This window comes from Budorcas taxicolor, chromosome 1 (assembly GCF_023091745.1).
Source record: "Budorcas taxicolor isolate Tak-1 chromosome 1, Takin1.1, whole genome shotgun sequence".
NCBI lineage: Eukaryota > Metazoa > Chordata > Mammalia > Artiodactyla > Bovidae > Budorcas > Budorcas taxicolor.
The window spans coordinates 150507765-150531345 of record NC_068910.1 but is presented as its reverse complement, the minus strand read 5'-3'; the positions used below and the strand labels follow the sequence as shown (position 1 = coordinate 150531345).

Below are 23581 nucleotides of genomic sequence, written 5' to 3'. Positions count from 1 at the left end.
TTTAATCTGGTTGCTGTGTAGGTATGTATGTATTCTGTTTTGCTATATCTTTTAATATTTTAAAGAAAGGCCAAAAGCCTAAATAACCAAAACCTTTTAACGTGAAAATAAATCTGGAAGTTGATATTGGCTTATGTGGGGTCACTTCGACTAGTCACATCCGACTCTTTGTGACTCCATGGACTGCAGCATGCCAGGCTTCCCTGTCAATCACCAGCTCCTGGAGCTTGCTCAGACTTAATGTCCACTGAGTTGGTGATGCCATCCAACCATCTCATCCTCTATTCCTCCCCTTCTCCTGCCTTCAGTCTTTCCCAGCATCAGCATCTTTTCCGATGAGTGAGTTCTTCACATCAGGTGGCCAAAATATTGGGAGTTTCAGATTCAGCATCAGTCTTTTCAATGAATATTCAGGGCTGATTTCCTTTAGGATGGACTGATTGGATCTCCTTGCAGTCTGAGGGACTGTCAAGAGTCTTCTCCAACACCACAGTTCAAAAGCATCCATTCTTCAGTTCTCAGCTTTCTTTATAGTCCAACTCTAAAATCCATACATGATTACTGGAAAAACCATAGCTTTGACTAGACAGACCTTTGTTGACAAAGTAATGTCTCTGCTTTTTAATATGCTGTCTAGGTTGGTCATAGCTTTTCTTCCAAGGAGCAAGCATCTTTTCATTTCATGGCTGCAGTCACCATCTGCAGTGATTTTGGAGCCCAAGAAAATAAAGTCTCTTGCTGTTAAAATCGTTTCCCCATCTATTTGCCATGAAGTGATGGGACCAGATGCCATGATCTTAGTTTTTTTAATACTGAGTTTTAAGCCAGCTTTTTCACTCTCCTCTTTCACTTTCATCAGGAAGGCTCTTCACTTTCTGAAAGTTCCTCTTCACTTTCTGCCATGAGAGTGGTGTTGTCTGCATATATGAGGTTATTGATATTTCTCCTGTCAATCTTGATTCCACCTTGTGCTTCATCTAGCCTGGCATTTCACATGATGTATTCTGCATATAAGTTAAATAAGCAGAGTGACAGTATACAGCCTTGATGTATTCCTTTACCAATTTTGAACCAGTCCATTGTTCCATGTCTGGTTCTAACTGTGCTTTTTGACCTGCATACAGATTTCTCAGGAGACAGGTCAGGTGGCCTGGTATTCCCATCTCTTGAAGAATTTTCCATGGTTTATTGTGATCCACACAGTCAAAGGCTTTAGAGTAGTCAAGGAAGCAGAAGTAGATGTTTTTCTGGAATTCTCTTGCTTCTTCAGTGACCCAAGGGATGTTGGCAATTTGATCTCTGGTTCTTCTGCCTTTTTCTAAATCTGGCTTGAACATCTGTTTGGTTCACTTACTGCTTAAGCCTTGCTTGGAGGATTTCGAGCATTACTTTGCTAATGTGTTAAATGAATGCAATGGTGCGATAGTTTGAACATTCTTTGGCATTGCCTTTCTTTGGGATTGAAATGAGAACTGACATTTGGCCAGTCCTGTGGCCACTGCTGAGTTTTCCAAATTTTGCTGGCATACTTAACAGCATCATCTTTTAGGATTTGAAATAGCTCAGCTGAAATTCCATCACCTCCACAAATACTTTACAATGAGATTATTACAGGAATGTTTAGTACCTTTTCTGAGATTGTGATTCTCTTTACCTTTTTCTTTAACATAGATTATGGCAGTTAACAAGTGGGTATTATTTGGAATTAGGTAACTGGATACGAAATTGGTTGGGTTAATTGCTGATTTTATGACTTTGAGCACATTTTTTTTCCCATCTGTAGAATTGGGTTATTTCTTTAAAATGACCATAAATAATATAGTCCCAGAGTTACATTATGGATTAAAACTTTCTAGCTCCTTTTTTCCCCCTCCTATCTTTCGTTCACTTTGCATCCTCTGTTTTCTGCATGTGAATTCTTGAGGATAGCTCAAGGCATTCTCACTTCCTAAGCTTAAGTTAGAGTCCCTTGTTCATACCTTCCTAGTTGGAATTACTTCTTTTAGAGTCACTGCAACTTTAAGCTCCATGATAGCTGTACTCTGTACTGTAGCTTTAGCACCTGCCCTGGTGCCTTTCTTCTTTTTTAATTTCCCATACTAAAATTCACTAATTAAATTTTTAAAAAATTATTTTGAAAATAAGTCACATAGTGATTTCCTATATAGAATAAAAAGTTAAGCCACACTTAATTCTGTCTTTAGAACCCAAAATTCTTAAGCCAGGTTATTTAAATAACTGTTAGGAATGATTCTATAAAATCAAGAAAGTGAAGGACATTGAAAATGATTGGGTGAGTTTCCTTAGACTGTTCATTTTCTTTAGCCAATAGGAAGCTGAAAATTTATTTCTTTAAAGAAAAAAACCAAATATCATTTAGGTATCTTACTTCCCTTCTCACTTTTTAAAACCGTCTTTTGAAATTCAGCTAAGTAAAACAGGTCAGGGTTAATCCTTTCATTTGGTTTAATAACTTAAGGTGACTATTTGCCCATATCAGTAATTTCTTTATTTTACACTGTAAATATTGAAAGTTTGTACATGATACTTCTGTTAATGGTCACGAAGTACTTCCAACCTACAGATGTTGAAAGTTTTGCTATATGAGCTATATTACAGGGATAACCTGCCCATTGTGTTTTATTATGTTTTTAAGTCAAGCACTACTAAAAATACATCTAATCTGTACATTCATTCCAGTTTGATGGAAAATTTCTTTGAAAGTTGGTTTATTTACTTAAAAGCTGTGCTTGAATTAGAGGACATAAATACTAAATACTGGGATGTTGTGTTTTCTTACAGGGAATGGTTCCATTTGTATTTGTTGGCACTAAAGAAAGCATTGGAAATGTGCAAGTGCTTTTAGAGTATCATATTGCTTATCTAAAGGTTTGTATAGTGTTCATATTTATATCATGTTCCTCCACACATTAAACTTTAATTTTATATTAGTATTTGTAGTAAACTTTTAAATCTTAATTTTTGTTAATTCAGCTTCATATTTCCCTTTTTTTTTCTTTCTGTGTGAAAATATTAAAAGATCCTTTGCCATAGTAAAATGATTGGCCTCATGTACATTTTTCTCTTTCCCTCTGAACGTTTATATTTCTTTCCTTCTGTTTAAGACATGCCCACTCTTAAATTTGTTGCAAATAGGAGATAGAACCGGGAATGATGTGGCCTCTGTTGGTTACTAATGCTCATCTGTAAACATTCCCTTGAAGGAGATGAGTCCATGTCTTTTTTATATTGTATACCTGTAGCACTTAGCAGAGTTGGCACCTGATGGTTACTGGTACTCTCTGAATCACGTGAACTACCTCCTTATATGTCATTTGATAACTGTTAACCATTGTTGTCCAGCACTCTTGCCTGGAAAATCCCATGGACTGAGGGGCCTGGTAGGCTGCAGTCCATGGGGTCGCTAAGAGTCAGACATGACTGAGCGACTTTACTTTCACTTTTCACTTTCATGCATTGGAGAAGGAAATGGCAGCCCACTACAGTGTTCTTGCCTGGAGACTCCCAGGGACGGGGGAGCCTGGTGGGCTGCCGTCTATGGGGTCACACAGAGTCGGACACGACTGAAGGGACTTAGCAGCAGCAGCAGCAACCATTGTTGTTTAGTCTGTCTGGGTTAATAAAGAGAAAAGGTTTTGGAAAAGAAATGCCCTATAAATTAAGTTGCAATTGTAATTTTTTATTCTTATTCCTGCCGTGTTTTTTTTTTGGTTTATGGTACTTGAACTGCTGTCTCTAGTTACGTTTTCCTTTTAGTCACTCAGATCATTGTTACGTTAATATTTTCAAAGCACCCTTAAGTCCTTCCTTTCTTTGAAAAACTTGTCTTTTCCAGTACTCTACTGCTTTTTAGCCAAGAGCTTTCTCTATAGATACCTTACTTTCACATTCTGTAATGACCTCAGTCTCTGAATGACCAAGTCTACCAGTTCAGCTAGGCCACAACTCAGTTGTCACTATTTTGATAGGAAAGTAGTTAATTAGTAATACCTGTCATAGGTGATACTTTACCTCATTTAGCAGAGTTTGATACTCCTTAAAGACTAGGTCTGATAATTGGCTATTAAAGTAGGTTATTTCAACAGTTGTCTGTTAACCATCCCCTAGGTTTTTTTAATGCTCATCTGTAAACATTCCCCTGAAGAAGTGTCCTTGTCTTTTTTATATTGTATACCTATAGTACTTAGCATGGTTGGCACATGATGCTAAGGCATTTAGTAAATGCTTGGTGAATTGACCTTGTAAATTATGTTTACTAGGAATACAGTCTACATTGCCAAGTAACTGCCCAAGATCACAGCTGCTTTCACTGGTAGGACCAGACTATAGCTCAACTCTAGGCTTTAAGAAAAAAAAAAAAATACATGTAAGATTTATCCTTTTTCATTTTCGTTATAGGAAGTAGAACAGCTAAGAATGGAACGACTACAGATTGATGAACAGCTTCGACAGATTGGTATGGGTTTCAGACCTTCTTCCACCAGAGGGCCTGAAAAAGAGAAAGGATATGCCACTGATGAAAGTACCGTCTCTTCTGTACAAGGTTCTAGGTCTTATAGTGGAAGAGGCAGAGGTCGTCGGGGCCCTAATTACACCTCCGGTTATGGTAAAAAAAATTTTTCTTTTTGGTAGTAGTTGTAGTTTAGGTGCTCCAGTACATTCTGGTTATTATTGTTCAGTTCATCACTTTATCTTGGTTTTGAGGGTAGGAGATAGTTCTGAGGTACACGTTTTAATAGTAGTGACTGTATTTTATATTAATGACTGTACAAGATTTGTAGTGTTCAGTGTTCAAGTAGCTATGTAATGAAATGAAACATGTTTTTGTTAAATTTATAGCTCATGATCATGTTTATTCTAAATATTTAAATATATATACAACTGGTTTTCTCAGATAGTTACCTTGTACAATTATATACATTTTCCAATAAAAACCTAGTGGTGGTCGTGATACTACTAGGATTTACCTTTTGCTTATCCTTTAGGAAAAGTAAAAGTAAAAAATACGCTAGTCACTGTGCTGTGTTTATATATAGCAAGTCTGTACTAGTTTTTAAAATACACTATATTGGTTCACATGGTAGTTTTGAATATTAATATCACATCTGCAATTATTTTGTGAAATACAGGATTTCAGTAATATGGCTTTAAAAGTTAGAAGTTAATTAACATAAATGGACATTTTTCTAAAATACATTTCATTTTGAAGATCAGACTTAACCCATGTAGGAAGGGGCCAGTGGATGGTGATGGTCAACAATTTTCTAATCCTAAATTTCTTACTTCTTCTTCAGCTTTGGAGTTGTTCCATTTTTCTACATTTGGACTTGGATCTTAACAGTGACCTGATTTTTCTGTTCTCTTCCCTCTCCTCTTCTCTCTTCTCTACTCCCCTATGCTCATCCAAACTGCTTTGGGAAAATATTTCATAAGCCTTTTCCAGAATAGAAGGCATTTAGGGAAAACCGAATACATGAATGCTTATAGTGTACAGATTCCACATCCATATTTCATGTTTGAAGGATCATCTAACAATGTCAGAGTCAGTTTGGTACTATATTTGATTTGTTGTAGAGTTGAATGGTAATTTTCCCTTCCTGCTTTCTCATTATTTTAAAGTTAACCGTATATTGAAACCTGAAAAGAAAAATTCCAGTTAATGTATTTGGTATGTGAAGGATTGAGAATTGCAGTCCTGAAAACACATTTAATACAAAAGACAGTAATTAAATAGAGATTAAGTACATACTGAATGATTTTAGAGGTACAAATTATTTAGTGCAAATAATCAGATTTGTCTTTTTGGTTGATGAATTCATCCAAGAATTTTATAAGCCTCTGGGAAGTCAGCTTATTGATGAGAGGTCCCTCTTTGGCAAAATGCTTTTGTTGATAGTAGATAATAAATTTAAATAAGAAGGTAGAGGAATAATATTTGGATTGAAGAACGCTATGCAAATTGTTCAGTAGATGGCACTCTTACCTCTGAGTCTTTTTGAACTAGTAACATTGTATTTTCTGAAATAGCTGTTGAACTTAAATGGGCTCCAGAGAAATAAAAATTATTTGAGTTTGGTTATAGATGTTCCTGTCTGCTTAATGGCAGAAGATTTTTAAGGTGATGAATATATATATAATCTATATAAGAAACTTTCTGAATTTAACATCTCTGAACTTACAGTGTGCTTTACAATGGATGCTGTCTTAGAACTGTAATTGGCAGGATTTTCTAAAGTGGCACAAAAAAATATTGTGACTTACAATGGATGGCATGGTGGATTTGATAAAATGTGGTGCTTTAGCTGTTAATGTTAAGTTCAGCATACATGTTCATTTAAAAGAATGTGAACCATCTTCATAAGGTGATTTTAGAAGTTTTAGGGAAATCTGATTTAAATTCTGTTGAAAACAATTTTTATTTGTTGGAGCCATTACAAATTGGATTGGTTTTATGGATCATTATTTCTTGTAGCCCCCTCCCTAATTTCTGGATTCATGAATTTATATTTTACAAAATTGAGATTGGAATGATTGTGATGACTTCAATAGATTTATTAGTTTTCTGTTGATTATACAGCAAATTAAAAATTCAAAGCATTTAACAGTACTACTGTCTTAATGGTTCTATAGGTCAGAAATCTGACGTGAATGTCACTGGGCTGAAATCTTAAGTGTTGGCGTGTCTGTATTCCCTTTTGGAGGCTCTAGGAAAAAATCTGTTCCCTTGATACTTCCAGCTTCTAGAGACAACCTTTATTCCTCTGCTTAGGTCCTCCTTCCTCCATCTTAAAAAGCCAGTAATTACAGGTGGATGGGCTTTCCTGGTGGCTCAGTGGTGAAGAATTCTCCTGCCAATGCAGGAAACATGAGTTCAATCCCTCGGTCAGGAAGATCCCCTGGAGAAGGAAGTGGCAACCCACTCCAGTGTTCTTGCCTAGGAAATCCCATGGACAGAGGAGCCTGGTGGGCTACAGTCCATGGGGTCACAAAAGAACCAGACTTGACTTAACGACTAAACAACAACAGATTACAGAGAGTCCTTATTCAGCCACCTCTCTGGTTTTCCATAGTTGAGAATGGTTCTCTATTTTTTTAAATATTCTATTCATGTGATTAAATTGGCCTCACCTGAATAGTCTAGAATAATCCCCAAACCTGTTTCCTTAACCTTAATTGCATTTGCAAAGTTACTTTTGCCAGCTCAGAAATGTTTAATATGAAGAAAATGGAGAGCTTACCAGTTCATTAGCCTTTTTTGTTGTTTTTAACATTAATAGTTGTCTTTATGTCCTGAAACCTATTTATGATTTTAGATACCTTCTATAAGTATCTTGAATGCTAGATTTAAATTAAAACTATGAAAAATTTTTTGCTCATGATATTGAGTTAAATACTACACTGTATTTTTAAAAGATAATTTGATAGGAACTTTTGTTAAAACCTTTTAAAATGAGATACTCATCTAACCTCAAAATTTGGTAATGTTTTCAGTCAGGGTATGTAGGTTTGTAAATAAATCCAACAGAAGTTTTTATAATTCCCAAGTCTTCTTTGTTTTGTTTTAAACTACTCATGAAATGATACATTATCCTTATTCCACCAAACCATGACATCAGTTAACAAAATTCTTTCTTATCCTTTGGAAAAATAAGTGTTTTGATTCATTTTCTAGTATGAGACTCATCTTAACAAAGATGCAAATGTCAGTACTAGAAACTTGCTATATTTTTCTTAAATTAATCCATTTATTACTAGCTACATCTATATGGTATATGGAGAAAAAAGACTGATAGAAGAGTCCTCTTTAAAGGAGAAAGGAAGTTGGTAGGCTTTGTTCAACTTTACATTTTAGTCCTTGAAGAGCTCTTGTATTTTGCTTTTATCATTAAATGACTATGGAGTTAATATAGGGTATTTTTAGTTTATCTTGAAATTGTTCTTATTTGAGAGTTTAGCATAAGAACTTCATAAACATGCAGTAAATTAATTTATCAAGAGAAAATTGATACGTGCATTGCTAGGCTTCTGTGGGCATTTAGAGGTATAAGAGAGCTCCCCTTTACTGTAAACCAATGTGGAGGTAAATCCACATTGGAAAAAGAAAACAACACGGCAATACTGTATTAATTTTACATTAATTTTAAGGAAATGAGGGGAGATATCTGTTTTCAGTTAAATTGGTCTGAAGCTACAGACATTGAACTGGGCTTTTAATTTTAAGGAGATAGATTTGCACATATAGTTTCCCACATTATCAGGAAGTAGTTTTCCTGGGAGACCTTTTGTAAGCTGAAATGGCATAAAGTGAAGAAGCAATTACTTTAGGACACATCTTGCTAATAGATGCAGGAAATAAAATAAAGCACAGATGCTCACCAGTACAGTTCAAAGATATGTTGGCTTGATGCTGAGATGCTGAGTTTCGTTCCTGAGGCAGGAGCTGGGGGATGCTGCTCTCACTGCTTGCTCTGCTTGCTGCCTCTTTTAATTGCAGTGGCTTGCTGCAAAGCGAATACTGAAGGCTATTTTCTCTTCGTGCCCTTTTTTTCCCTTAAAAGTGAAAATCCTCTTTGGATTTCTTTTGGTTTGTGAAAACAAATACTAGTGTAAGTCTTTTGTAAAAGCCAAATGGTGTAAAATGAACTTCTGAAAAGCATAGGATATCTCTATGATGAAAGGATAAAAAAGTGCCATCCCAGAGCTAACAGAGAAGTGGAAATGAGTATGTTAGTGATTGGGTCATATAAATCTGACACAGAAATTGTGATATTATATGATATTGTAGGCTTTTATAGAATCTTTGTGGTGTCTACATTTTTAAAAAGTATTAAATTCAGTCATTGGGATGTTAGAAATAGTCTGTAGTTAACTTTCAAAGTTATGCTGAATTTTTGTCTCACTGGTAATGGCTTCATCTCTTATTGTCACGTTGAAGTTTTCTTTTTCCAGAGCAACCTAACATTTATTCAGTGATTTCAAACATTGTGTTGTTCTAACTTAAGACATTATTGTGCAAAAGAGATAAATTTTATGTACAGTCAATAAAAATGCACTCCCATTTTATGAGACAATCAATCGTAAGAAATATCCTGATTTCAGAGCTGTTAAATGTGGGGAAAAAAATGCTTCTTAGAATCAAGTGATAGAATACACAATACAATTGTTACTCATTTTTCTAAATATCATTAAATTGGCTTTTAAATACTTGGATAGTGTTTTGTTTTTTTTTTTAAATTATACTAGCAATTTGTTAAAGACCTAAAAGTGGGCAAAATTTTTTAAAAAATATTTTCCATATTAAATTCATTTTCATATATCAGTGTTATTTAAACAATGATTTGCAAGAAATTGTTTGAAAACTTTCACTCCTTTTATAAAATAGAAATATAGTAAGCTTATGTTCTCTTCTTTCCCAAGGTACAAACTCTGAGCTGTCTAACCCATCTGAAACTGAATCTGAGCGTAAAGATGAGCTGAGTGATTGGTCACTGGCGGGAGAAGATGACCGAGAGAGTCGGCATCAGCGTGACAGCAGGAGACGCCCAGGAGGAAGAGGCAGAAGTGTTTCAGGGGGTCGAGGTCGTGGTGGACCACGTGGTGGCAAATCTTCCATCAGTTCTGGTAGTCTTTTATATACTCTGTCAGAATCTTTTCTTTGTAAACAGTATAACTTTATAAAAGTTAATTCATTTCCCAGGACCCCCGCCCTCTGTTTTTGGAAGTTTCTCTTTTTGCTTAACTGTCTCAGGAAAACAGTAAAATATATATATATATATATGCACGCACACACACACACGCAACAACAACATAAGGAAAGGCACTATAGAGTGTCTCTCAGTGAAAGTTTAGTCAGAATTTTCAGATCAGAGTAATTTTAGTTGGAGCTGATTTCTCTGCTTCATTGGTCAGATGTTCAGACTTTGGACGCTTAGGTAATTAGAATTTTTTTCCCCTCTAGAATTTTTTGGGTTATATATTTCTGTTTCCCAGAGAGACCCAGATAATTCTAATGTATAGAGAGATCTAAATACCTTTGTATACAACTGAAGAGCATTTATTGCTACTCCACCACTTGGGAACAGGGAAAAACTGTGAAATCACCTTTTTAAAAAATCTTTTATTGTTTGAGGAATTCACCTGTAAAGAGGAGTGTCTAGAAGACTGAGATTTGAGATACTATAAGAAACATTTTACTCATTGTTGTTTTGAAAATTTAAATGCTATAACTTAAGTGGTGGTGTAGGAGTTGACAGAATGTTCTTGCTTAGCATAATGAGTTGGGGAAAGATTATCAGGGATTAGATTTTATCAGGGATATAACCATAACAGTTATTGTATGGCATCTGTAGGAAAACCACTCTTAATTTTTTTTTAAAAGTGAATCAAATCACATTTTTTAAAGAACTTTTTAAAAAGTACTCTCTACTTCTAGTGATAATCTTCAAGTCCTAAGTTCATTTTATAGACTTTTAGGGAAATCGTTTTTATATTTTAGAACATTGCTCACTTTTACCACGGTTTAATATTACAGTTTGCTGAATTTCAGAGTAAATGTACTTTACCTAGTGTTTATGATTAATGGATAAACTTAGTGTCTTTTGCAAAGATGCTAGCTTGCTAGCTGTTACCAAAGGAAACTTAGGAAAAATCGTGATTAGGTGAATTTCTTCTATAATTTGATTGCTGGAAGCAATAATGCACATAGGTAAGATGGGTATTTTTTTTCCCCTATAATTTATGTCTTACAAATCTTTCCTTTCCCACTCTTACCCTACCATATCCCACCTATACTCTTCTTTCTGGAGATGGGAGTACTAGTCAGCATTCATTCCCACATTTTCCTACAACCAGTTAGAATTTCAAACTTTTTAGTTTGCCTTTTTTTGTGTAGACGTTTGCTTGCTTCAGTTTGTAATAATAAATTTCTGTTATGTCATAGAGTGCAAGTGTTGAGTATTATTTGGAAATATATTAGCTGAATATTTGTTTTCATTTTTATTTCTTTAGCCTCTGTACAGAATTAGCTAGGAATGTGAATGTAAAAAGTAACATGTATACTAGTTCCTAATATGTTTTTAAGACAAGTCAAAGAAATGATAGAAAGCCAAGGTGTTCACTCATTTTCTGTTTTAATTTTACATCACCATTTAAAGTTTTTTCATATTTGTTATTTTTCAGATAAAATAGTGATACAGAAAACATTTTGTCTGAAGACAGAGGATGTATTTTTATTGGGGGAAATTGAAGTTTATTATTAATTGATATAGTTCAATATAGGTCAAAACATTCCTAATAACTGCAGCTCTCTTAAACAAATATTTCTTGCCTCTGACATGCATTTAGTGCTCAAAGATCCAGACAGCAATCCATACAGCTTACTTGATAATACAGAATCAGATCAGACTGCAGACACTGATGCCAGCGAATCTCATCACAGTACTAACCGTCGTAGGCGGTCTCGTAGACGAAGGACTGATGAAGATGCTGTTCTGATGGATGGGATGACTGAATCCGATACAGCTTCAGTTAATGAAAATGGGCTAGGTATGTAAGCATTTAGGGAAAAGATTTATACTACTGTATACTATTGTTAATATATGATGCCTTTAAAAAAATATGCAATTCACAAATTGAATTTTTCCTAGTGTTCAAGTAGGTAGATGGCTTTGTGTCTGTCTTAAATGTCTAGTTTTCAGATTTGTATAGCCAAACTGTTTGAAACTGGGAGGGTTTATTAAAGTGCCCTTTGATGCCATTAAAACAATACAGATATTCAAACTACAGGGCACTTAATACTCTCAATCTTCTAAGCCAAAATTGGGCTTTCATCTTGCCTCTTTATGTATTATTATAAATGACACTGATGAAAGTGTGTATACTTTGTAGGCATTGATTTCCAAAGCACTAAAATGTCATTAACTTTGGTAAAAACTAAACTCTGTTGGAGAGGAAAATTTTATTCCTGAATGATAAATTAAGTCTTAGAGTTTGTTTAATCAAGAGTTAAAAACCCTCTTAATTTCTGGATGATAATTCCATCTGTTAATCTAGTAGGAATGTTTAAAACTGCAAAAGTATTTTTCCTGTGAATAGCATGTATTGTTTTATCTTTCCTGTTTAATTAAAAGGTTCTTTCCCCTTAAATCTTTGAAGGCAAGAAATTTTTTGTTTTTCTTTGTCTTTTTGCATTGTTTTTGTCAGAATAGTTTCATGGTGAACTTTGCAATTACAGATGATAGTGAAAAAAAACCCCAGCGACGCAATCGTAGCCGCAGGCGTCGTTTCAGGGGTCAGGCAGAAGATAGACAGCCAGGTAACTTGAGTGGACCTGTTGACAACACCAGGTCATAAGCATGAAAAAAAAATGTCATGTGTCTGCTTTCTAAATATATTATACTTACATGTACACATGTGTGTATATACATTCAAGATGTGCATTGCATAAATTGTTTTCTCAACTAATAAGACTACTATTAAGAAAATGCATTCTTCCTTCACACCGTAATGTAACCTGTCTAATTGAACTAATGTTGTGTCTCAATTTTTTTACATGAAAATACTGTTGAAAAGACCATTATTTTGTCCACTTGGCAGATTCTGCACATTTGAGTTGGGACCTGCCATCCCAGGGACTATGTTGTAGCTTGTGATTTTGGATGATTGGCAAAACTGGACAGCTTTTGCATGGTGCCTGCTACTGTATCTGGATTCAGCACCTCATTTTTGTGGGGGTTCTAGTACCCACAGTTTAAAAAGTATAAATGAGAAAAATACTTGAAAGTGTCTTTTTCCTAATAAGAGGAATGCATGTTATGTTTTTGTTTATTGTAGTGTGATGCCTTTTCCCTTACACCTACTAACTATTCAAATTAATAGTACTTACTTAGTTTTAGAATGTTAATTTAAGTAGATACAGTTTTTAGTAACTTAAACATGTTTGCTGTGTCTATACTATCTTGAACATAATTCCATTTCTTGTGTACAGAGAATCACATGTATATTCACAGTGGAGAAATTGTGTGCACCAGAAATAAATCCCTTTTGTTAAACTAATCAATTTTGCATTCTTTCCAAAGCAAATTCTTGTGTTTTCCCCCAAATAAAGAATATAAATTCTAGTATCTTTATTTAGTATTTTAAATTTAGTGGTTGTCGAGACGTGAGAAAACTGATTAAGGGGATTAGTTCCCATTCTTAGGGGGAAAAAAAGTTCATGTTTTAGCAATAGTTGTAAATTTAAAAGAAATTAAATACTGTCTTTTTTTATCTTCTTTTCTCTCTCTTTAGTGTTAGAAATATCTTTGGGATGAAGAGATTGTATTTAGTTTGTGTTTTTGAAGCTGGCATAGCAGTGAATACCAGTTTCTGGCCATACTTTATAAATAAGGAAATTTAAGTTACTAGTATGGGCTTGAGATAGGATAAATTAAAACATAATTTAGTAACTAGGTGGATGGTGGTTCATTACTAAGTCAAAGGACATAAAGGGAATAACATAAAAGGCTTTGATAAAGAAGAGGAAGAGATTTCTGCATGGTATTAATCAGAACTTGAGTAATTGGAGTTTTAAATAATTTGACAATGATTTGTGTTCTCTACTGCTTTTATTCCTGTTTTTACTCTGTTCTTTGGAAGTACTGATTTCCTCTTTAGAACTCATTGCCTTTCTCAGCCTGCCCTCAACACACACATAGCCACACACCCAGAAGATAGGATAGGTGGAACAAACACATCATTTTCTCCTTTGGCTCTCTCTGGCAGCAGTTCTAGGAAGGAAGTGTCTATCTAAAAGTTAATGTCAGCATTCTCTGAAATAAATAGTTATTTAATTTGTTCTTATTTGCTTAAAATTTCTTGTTGCCTTTAGTATTAAGCAGTGAGTATTTACTATACTTAGCAAAGTGCAACAGTGTACTGGTGTACAACTGATTAATTTTGGATCCCTTAGAGGAAATTCTGGAGTCCAAATTATACCACACAAATTGCTTCATTTTTTTTTCCCTATGTAAGTGCTTATCTGTTTTGAACTTTTAAGTGGCTTGCATTATGAGGACTATAAACAGACTATATCTGGCTATAAACAGGTTTTTCTCTGAATCAACTGAGTTTGTAATTTTACCTCTGTTTGGTGGAGGATGGGCACTGGTTTTTACCTTTCCAGCTAAGTGCCTATTAATTGATAAACTGTATCAAAGTTCTGTGTCTGCATAGTGGGCGAACGTTCTAAGAATTACCGTAAGTTCAGATTTAGCAGTGTGTGCACCTGTACATCAAGGTTTCCAGGTAGCGGAGTTCTTCCTGATGTCACTGAAGGCTGAACCATGGAAACAGAGTGAATTCATTATGGTGCTCTCCAAACTACAATACTTCCTAGGATGCTTGGGCTTCCATATATGGAGACATAATAAAGAAGTGGGTTTGATCCCTCTCCCCAGTTTTGGAAACTATTAAATTTATTCATAGATTCATTTACAGTGAATTTAAATGATGATTTATAAAGCTCCAAAGTGAGAATATTGAGTTTCTTACAGAGGGAAACAGTCTAAGACATGAAACATCTTTTAGTGGTGTTTCTAAAGATGTTTATGAGTTCTGAATTAACTTGTTTTCTTGAGATTTAAAAAGATTCATATAATAATGAATCTTACAGAGGTGTTAGCATTTTAATGCGTAACTAGGAGAAATGTAAATATAGTCCAGTCTTATATTAAAATGATTTATGTAATTTGAACTTGATGGATTAGTTCTCCCATGTATGTAGTGACTTATATTAAGTTTATCAAAGTTTTAATTCTTATATAATTTACTTGCTCCCATAATTTATACCATATTTTACATAATCAGGGATGTTTCTTCATCAGTTTCTGAGAAAAAACAAATTCTTTGAAAGGAAGAGACTGATTATTTTGATATTTCTTCAAATCAGTGAATTCTAAGTTGCAAGTCCTTGAAGAGAAAGTTCTCAGGTTTAAAATGAGGCCAGTCCCAGCAGACCAGAGATAGTTTGTTGCCATTGGGTTGCTGGTAGAGTATTAGTTTTGGTTAGTCTTTCCCCTTCTTTTCCCCAGTCCCTACCACCATTGCAAAAAGGTCAGTCCCTTGAAAGATTGGCAAAATGTGAAAAGGGGATAGTTACTGAATTAGTGGTGGACATTTTCCACCATGATCATTGTCCACATTTTAAGATGGTGGACAAATCTTTAGTTTGATTTAATTTTTTTATATTACTCAGAACAGTTTTTAGTGTGAAATATTAAAAAGGAACCATAAAACACACGCTTTGAAATCTTACTATGCTTTAAAAAAAAAAAGAACTATTAAATAATACTTGAGTAATATGTTTGATGAAAATTTCATATTGACGCATGCTACACCATGATCTGCACCCAATTTACCCTTTCCCTCCCCCATTCCCCACCCCCACTGATAAGTGCAAACACTGTCTGGGCTTAGAATGTGGCATTTCCTATTCTTAGTTGTGGATTTTTATATCAAACTTATCCCACAACTGTAGACTAACCAGAAGCAAATAGCTGGATTCTTGTGAAAGAGGACTTTAATCTAGGCGTCCTCTATATCCAGCTTGAAATATTCTATAGTCAGCACCAAACCACAGGCATATTTTCCAAACTTCATTTTTGGTTGGAGGTGGTACCCATCTTAAGAAAATTTTGAAATTGGGTAACCCCCCATTAGTCTATTTTAAAAGTAAAATTACTCTTTATCCATAAATAAACTTTAGAAATATTTTTTCAACACCTGTAATTTTTTTCTCATCTTCAACAGTCACAGTTGCAGATTATATTTCTAGAGCTGAGTCTCAGAGCAGACAAAGAAACCTCCCAAGGGAAACTTTGGCTAAAAACAAGAAAGAAATGGTAAGGAGAATTTAACCTGTAGGTTTTGGCTTTTTTGGTTTTGTTTTGTTATGGTTTAGTTTTATTTTTTACTTCTTAACTTGTATGATCACTTGTTTACCCAACTAGACCAGAAATATTTTAGTTAAAGACTACTCTTGATTTTGTTTTTGGCCCCAGGTAACTGAAGATATGCATGCTTGAGCCTGAAATATTTTTCAGTTAGAACTAGAAATAGCATTTGTAAAAGATATTGGGCATAGAGACTGTTAACCTTAATTTGGGGAGCAATAGGCTGAATAGACCCTCTTCAAGTGGTGGATGAAGACCTTTGTTTGAATTCTTTTAAATATTTTAAGGGATTTGATACGTAAATTTGAGTTTCCAAAAAAGGTGAGTAAATAGGTGGTTGTTTGCCTTACTTAGGGTATTAACTGTTTATGTCTTTTTGTATGGTGAGTTTTCCAGTGGTTAAAATGAAATTAGGTGCAAGTTTTCAATAAACAGGTACAGATTCTTCCTGTGGCTTATATACTGCTAGCTACTAGAGATAAAGAGTTGAAAGACCCAGAGAGGTGAATACATTGGGTTTTTGGTTTTTTTTTTAAATTTTAAGAATGTTTTAATTCAGATCATTGTGGTATATGAAACTAAAATTATTTATTAGCTAATTGATGTTTATGTAGTTATTTTCCTCCTCAGTTATAGATTTTATTTATAAAGAAGTTGAAAAAGTTGTCTCCCTTTGGCAGGCAAAAGATGTGATTGAAGAGCATGGTCCTTCAGAAAAGGCAATAAATGGCCCAACTAGTGCTTCTGGCGATGAAATTTCTAAGCTACAGCGTACTCCAGGAGAAGAAAAGATTAATACCTTAAAAGAAGAAAATACTCAAGACGCAGCAGTCCTGAATGGTGTTTCATAAACTGAAGAAGTTCCTAGTTTACAGTTCTTTACATTACATTTTACAATAGTGCTTGTACAAGCTTGCCAAAGATAGAATATGGATCGCCAGTCTTTCCATCGCACTTTCAGTTCCTCCATTTGGAATTCAGAAAGGGGAGGGATCCTGAAGAAATCATATGTTAAACATACTTTGACACCTACTGTGTTATATATCATCAGATGTGCCTTGAGAATAGTATATGTAACATTAAAAAAAGTTGCTGGCTATAGGAAATGTTATTTTGTTTTCAAAATATGGCAGAGATGGGGGGGAGGTGGGTGGGGTGGGATCCCTAACCTAATATTCTTTATGAAAGCATTAGCTGCTTTTGTTACATTTTTAATAATATGCAACCACTTCTTCACCTGAGGAAAACTAGAATGAAATGCAGTCTAAGATATTTTGCACTGAATTGTAATTTCTTCATTAGTTTTAGTCTGGAAACTGGTCTGTTTTAATGTGTTTTTAAAATGCTGTATTGTAGAGGAAAATCTGCAGACCACTGGAATACATTTGTTAAACACTCATCTGCAGGGACACTGGGTGTTATTGGCAGTGACTGTTCTACATTGAGGCTTTGTTTGGTTTATTTATTAAAGTGTACAGTATTTAAAAAATCAAACATAGCTTTAGTTAAAACACTAAGCTGAATTAGTCATGTCCATTCAGACATAACCTGAACTACTGAAAAGATCAATTTCCAGAAGGTTTATTCTGTATAAACTACATGTTAGCCTTCAGTAGAGTATCTTTTCTTTTTCCTCCCTTTTTTTTCCTTTTTTTTTTTTTCTTTTTGGTTTTGATTGTTTGATGTGCAATATGTTTTTGTATGCAGGTAGTAAATAAACTTTTGATCTTCCATTTGCTGATTTTTAACTTTCTACTTTTTAAACCAACTGTTGAAAAGTAGTTGGACCTACCTAAAGGCCTAGAGTAGTATTCTGATTGCTTTTTAAGATGCATTTATACTTGTTCATAAATAGTTTTAAAATATTAGTTGGTCATTTTGTAATGAATCCTCTGAAGTCTTAGTACTTAAAAATTTAGTATGTTAGAATAGAATGGTTTAGGGAATTGGTCTCAGAGATTTGATATTAGGAAAGTCTTTGTAACAAAATTCTAGTCATAGGCAACTTTTGGAAGGCATTGGGGTAAAATCCAGAATTTTACTTTTGCCTTTGAGTCTTCGTTATTTTTATAAAGTATAATGAACAGTTTTTAAATAAGGAATGTCACTGATTTTTGGTTTTCAAGGTAATAATTTTAAAGGTTCTCATATTACTGATTGGATTTTTTGTAAATATTTTGTCCAGATGGTTTAATGTTAGGACTATACAAACTTTTACACAAAGTAAAAGTTTGCAAGCTGATAATAATTGTGAATTTGTGGGAGGGTTTTGCTCCACAATATTATATAAAGACTACTGAGCAAGAAGAGGGAGCCCTTTTGTTCACTTGGGATCTGAGAAGTATTTTTATGTGCATAACTTGTGTTAATTTATGTGCATAAAAAAAAACTTCAGTGATTTTACAACTGAAGGATAATTCAGGGTGTAGCTAAAAATATTTGCTAGGTCAGTGTATATAAACCTTAGCCCTCAAATTTATTACTGGTGAGGTTAAGCTGTGATAATATCAAATACTTTTTCCTAAAACCCTAATAATGGAAAATTTTAAAGTAAGGTGAAGTGTTAACAGTGCAGTCTTTGGACTTTAAAAACCACATTTTTGGCTTTATTATTATTCTCTTTAATAGTAGAATTATAAATTAACTATAAGGTATGGGAATTTTCAGTAATCTCCAAATTGGTAAATATGGCAAAAAGAAAATGATTTTTCATTTTCTTCCAGGTAGTAGAATATATTCATGAAAATCCTCCTTGTTCTGTAAAGACTGGTTCAATGAGGAAGGAAGAAACAAAATCATTTTAAAAGTGGGGTTAGCCCAAGGAGTTTTTAGAACTGACAGCCATATTCTAGGATATAAATATTAAGATTTCATTTTTTACAAATGACTAATCCCAATATCCTTTAAGAATACATACTATAGCATCATGATAGGCTTTTTTTTAATAGCATATGCTCAGATTTAGAAGTGAAAAGCCCAGTCCCCAAAGGTAACTATTCTTTATAGAGGTAGCCTTCCAAACTTTGAGAGAGGTGCATCTTTTTTGGCTATTAGTTACATAAAATGTTGCTATGGGAGAACTTGCCAGCTGCCATGACCTCATCCCATCCCCCTCCAATTCTAAAGTTTCTCTGCAGGTTAAATACTGTTTTAGCATATATATACAAAATTATATATGATATCTGAACTAAAATACAAATTAAGAGGTGAGATTACATGGGGGTAAAAATGATCATTTCCTGAAACTTGGGATGCCTTAGGCCTAAAACTGTTTTGTAAAATGGTATTGGAATCTGTTGACAGGTCAGTCATTGTTGGTGAAATTATAGTAGGGATACATAAAACTCTAAAGTAGTTACTATATTTTGATGTGAAGGTGAGAGAAAGAATATCAAAGTAGTGAGTTCAAACCACTGAGACACTGCTTAGGACAAGGCTGAGGGAGATTGCTTAAGTAAATACTCTTTAAAAAGCAAGTATAGATATATACAGGTAAGCAAAAAAATTAAACAGGGAAACACTAAAGCTGGTGTTTTACTCTTTTTTCTGGTCAGCCATTCTTTCGTGGCTAGGATCCATCACCTTGGAAGTATTTTTGTAGCTACTGTTTGCTATAAGTTTGGTGTTTAACCTGAGAATGGTCTGCAAAGTTGGTATGTTAATTTAATATTGCTGTAAACAGATTGAGGTTGAAACCAACTAGTCAGTATTCTTACAGGCTGTGTCTATAGTGAGCTTAGTTAACTAAAGACAGGTGGATGGAAAATTAGTTACATAATGCAGTTAATCCTACATCAGATGATTGATGGTTATTGGAAACGAGTAAAGGAAAATTCCTTGTTTTCTAAGTTTCCAGGAACTTTTATTTGAACTGGATCTATGGGTTTAGCAATATTCCAGAAGGTAGCAAGTAGAGTGTTCATTGTAAAGTCTCATTTAGTCTTCCTATCTTTGCTATTTACAGTTTGGATCCCTTGTACCCTTTATAAGGATATCTGATATAGTGAATTTGCTGACCCCTTATTTTTAAGTTTTAGTTTATTAAGGATGCTGGAATGTGTAATAGTCATTATAACCCATGATTAACCTATAATAACATTTGGGTTTAATTTCAGAGGACTGTTGGAATAAAACAATAACTGCAGTCTGCTATAGTAAAACTTTTTGCAAGTGGTGGTAATTTGAAACTGTATTCAGCTGCTAGTTGAAAATTTCAGTTATGCTGAAACATAGGAAATTGCCAAGAGCTGATCACTTCTAACCCACAAAAGTGACAGTTTCTTATGGTTCAGCCTAATAATAATACATTTTAAGGTATAATCATTTACTCTGGACATCCATTTACTCTGGACATCCAAGCAGTGAATCTTTTCTGAGTCTAATCATCCAGAAAACCCTTAATTACTGGATGAGGGAGGTGCATACTCTATAAGGGAGATACAATTTTGTAAAAAATGGTTTATCAGTGGATCACTTTAGATTCAGATTCATCTGTATCTTCTATATTAATGTTTCAGGTACTGAAGTACAGAATTGGGAGTGACTATCTTAGTTGTACTACCCTTTCCTATATTCTGTTTTATCCAACTAGATCCTATAAGGGCCTTTCTAATATAACTTGGTTCTAGTCATATGTCAGATACTGTGTGACACTTAACTATAGTCCTATGTACTCTAAAAGAGTATGCTGAATTAAAATGTTTTTGGTTTTATATATGTATCTATCCCAGGCATTTCCAGCTATGTTGTATACAATCTAAAAATAAAGGGCAAAATTATTTTTTACCAATATTCTTAATGTCAAAGCTCCACTATTAAGTATACTAGTTAGTTTCTCAAGTTTGTGTTTTAATGAGTGGTATTTTACGGGGGGTGGAGAGTGAAATTACAGGGGTATTTTCCGGATGTTTTGGTATTTTGTACCTTATTTTACTTGGATTGTCAAATGTAGCTACTCATTTTCTAGGTTAGAGACAACTTTTATTATAAAAATTATTCCATAGTTTCTCTAGATGAACTAATTTATGCTTCATTGTTGCCTGGAGCTCGTCCTGCAACCTCTTTGAGCTTCATTTTTCACCTTGCTGTTTTCAGGCTGTAAAGAAAGTCACGTAAACACTTCACTTGAAATTCCATTAACTAAAACACCACTAAGGCCACAGCAAGTGTTAACATTTTCAAGATTATATCTTAACACTGGACTATGTGACCTTGTCATTGGGTCGAGAATAATAGGTTAACATTGGAGAGAAGCTCTTCCTATATCCTGTTGCTAAGGCAACAGCTGACTCTAAGCAGATAAACAGCACTGAACAACAGTGCCAACAACAAATAGCAGAGCTTAAGGTTATTTAAGTTTCCCGGTACTGAAGGTTCTCTCAGTCCAGGATTCTTTAAAAACATATTCTAGCATTTTAATTTTAACCTCAGATTTATAGATTTTTTTTTCTATCATGTTCTATCCTTTGAAGTTTTGGAACCAGTTGCTTAATTTTCTTTGGAATTAATATGTTTGGGGGGAATCATTTATGCTGAGTAAAATATGACTGCAAGACACACTTCTGAAGTGCAAAAAAACTGTTAACAGGTTGTTATCAACAGAAAGATGCCTTATAAATTCTCATTGAAACAGTTAAACTCAGTATTTTAGCCTAAAATGTTTAAACTTGTTTATCTCTTAAATGAAGGCATTCTGTCTGGATTAATTTAAATGACTTCTGATACAAGGTCTTTAGGACATAAAATTTCTAGTGTGCTGAGTATTATAAAGTTTTATAATGTGTAGTAGTCCAATATGTTTAGGTTTTTACCCTTGTGTTAAGTTGGTAGTTTCTTCCACTTCTCATTTTTACATCTAGTTGCCTTTTACCCTTGTTGTAATTTAGAGAAGAAATTAAGAACTGCAGAGAAAACTATAAAACCAAACATCACAATATATAGATACAGACTTGTGTTCCCATGTATTTTCCCACAGGTTATCAATTAATTCTTGAAAGGTTTTGGTCTGCATGACTTGTATTAAATGCTTCCATAGGAATTCCCATCATTTGTAAAACACTTGAAAGCAAGAGAATTTGTTTAAAATTCTGATGGGTTGGAATAGATTTAACTTCAAGACCACCCGTTATAGCCTACCTTCATCACCAGCAAAGCAGGTTTATAAAGCTTATGAAGCATTTAGGACTCATCTTAATACAACCTAAAGGCCCAGTGAAGGCAAAAGGAAAGGGGCTCAGTAGGAAAACTAAACCTCGGGTATGCTAGTTCTAAATATTACGGCTGTAAATAGGCATCTTTTAATGACTAATACATAGAGAATCAAATTATAAGTGAACATAGTAAACTGGAGAACATATTCTGGGCTTGTAGTTTCGGTAGCTGTGCAACTCAGCATAGTTTCTCATTTTCCCTTCCACAAAATGTGAAAAAATCGTCACAATTTGTCATCTCCGCGCCCCCCACCCCCACCCCCCAGCTGCCAACAGATAAGGAAGCAGAGCTCTAAGCATATAGATTCCTTGTTCAAAGTTGCCTGGCTATTGATAGCAGAAGGTTTTACTTGAAACCTCTATCTCCTATTCCCTAGTACTGTATTCAACCATAATCTTCCTCCCTTTTAAGTGTCTACATCTGAAAGGAGCAACTGATAAAAGGTCCCAAGGTGTAAGGGTAATGACAAGTACCAGACCACCAAGGAAAACATCCCTGGGTTATCGTATTTGTGAAAGGTACCACAGTGTAGAGGTTAACAGCGTAGATCTTTGGGTTTGCAAAAGATCAGCTTTCTTGACCCACCATGTTGCTTTGGGCAAATTTCTTAACCTCGCTGAACCTGTAAAATGTACATTAATAGTAACTACTGTGGAGATAGAGGGGAAATGCTTAGCACAGTGCTAGCACATCATAGTCAATAAATGGTAACAATACACAAGTATTTTGTAAAAATTATCATGACCTAGAGCCCTGAAATTCATGACTTTTTTACCCAAGAAAAATGGTAAGTCTAATAGCTTTCAATGAAATAGATTCTTAAAAGTTAAGCCTAGAGAAAAACTGATCATTGTGAAAGAAAAATGTGCTGTTGTGCTCCTTAGTATTATTTTAAAGTGTATTCCATTGTCTTAATACCTGTCTTAAAACAGGTATGCTATTTTTGCATTAAACACTCAAGTATACCTACCATATGAACTTTTCCTTTTTAAACTTAATGCGTGATTGCCTTTGGGCGTATTTTCTGTATCTGAAAAATTTGCTTTTTAGTTGATACTAAACTCTTGTTCATAAGCAATTTTTGATTAGTCCCAAAGATTGAAATAAAAGGCTAGTAATCATTAGCAGATTTCTTATTTTCAAGTTCATACCTCCAAAATCACCTGTGATTTCCCAGTAGGCTGTGCAAATGAGTCACCTGGTCTCTACAAAGTAGTGCTCTGCCTACTGTGTTTTAACAAATGTTTAACTTGATTATGTAAATAACCAATTAATTTATAAATAGTCTCTTTAAGGGGCTACCTAAATAAAATGCACATACTTCATTAAAAATAAAACATGTTCTCTCAAATCTTTTATCATGCTGTTACAGTTTTTAATGTATGAAATCTGAAACAATTCAGATTTATCACTGACAGGTA

General features: G+C 34.3%; 1 protein-coding gene across 3 annotated transcripts in view; it reads left to right on the top strand.

Moving 5' to 3' along the window:
• Positions 1–17683, top strand: part of FXR1 (FMR1 autosomal homolog 1) — a 71595-nt gene extending 53912 nt beyond the window's left edge. The window contains exons 11-18 of one of the 3 annotated variants that reach the window (XM_052649643.1): positions 2803–2889; positions 4420–4477; positions 4565–4627; positions 9439–9642; positions 11365–11565; positions 12254–12334; positions 15808–15899; positions 16631–17683. In XM_052649643.1, coding sequence (XP_052505603.1) covers positions 2803–2889; positions 4420–4477; positions 4565–4627; positions 9439–9642; positions 11365–11565; positions 12254–12334; positions 15808–15899; positions 16631–16801 — 957 coding nt within the window. In that variant the 3' untranslated portion in view covers positions 16802–17683. Of the gene's footprint in view, positions 1–2802; positions 2890–4419; positions 4628–9438; positions 9643–11364; positions 11566–12253; positions 12335–15807; positions 15900–16630 lie in introns of all 3 variants that reach the window. The other 2 variants (XM_052649636.1, XM_052649651.1) reach the window with 2 other exon arrangements.
• Positions 17684–23581: the final 5898 nt, after the last annotated feature.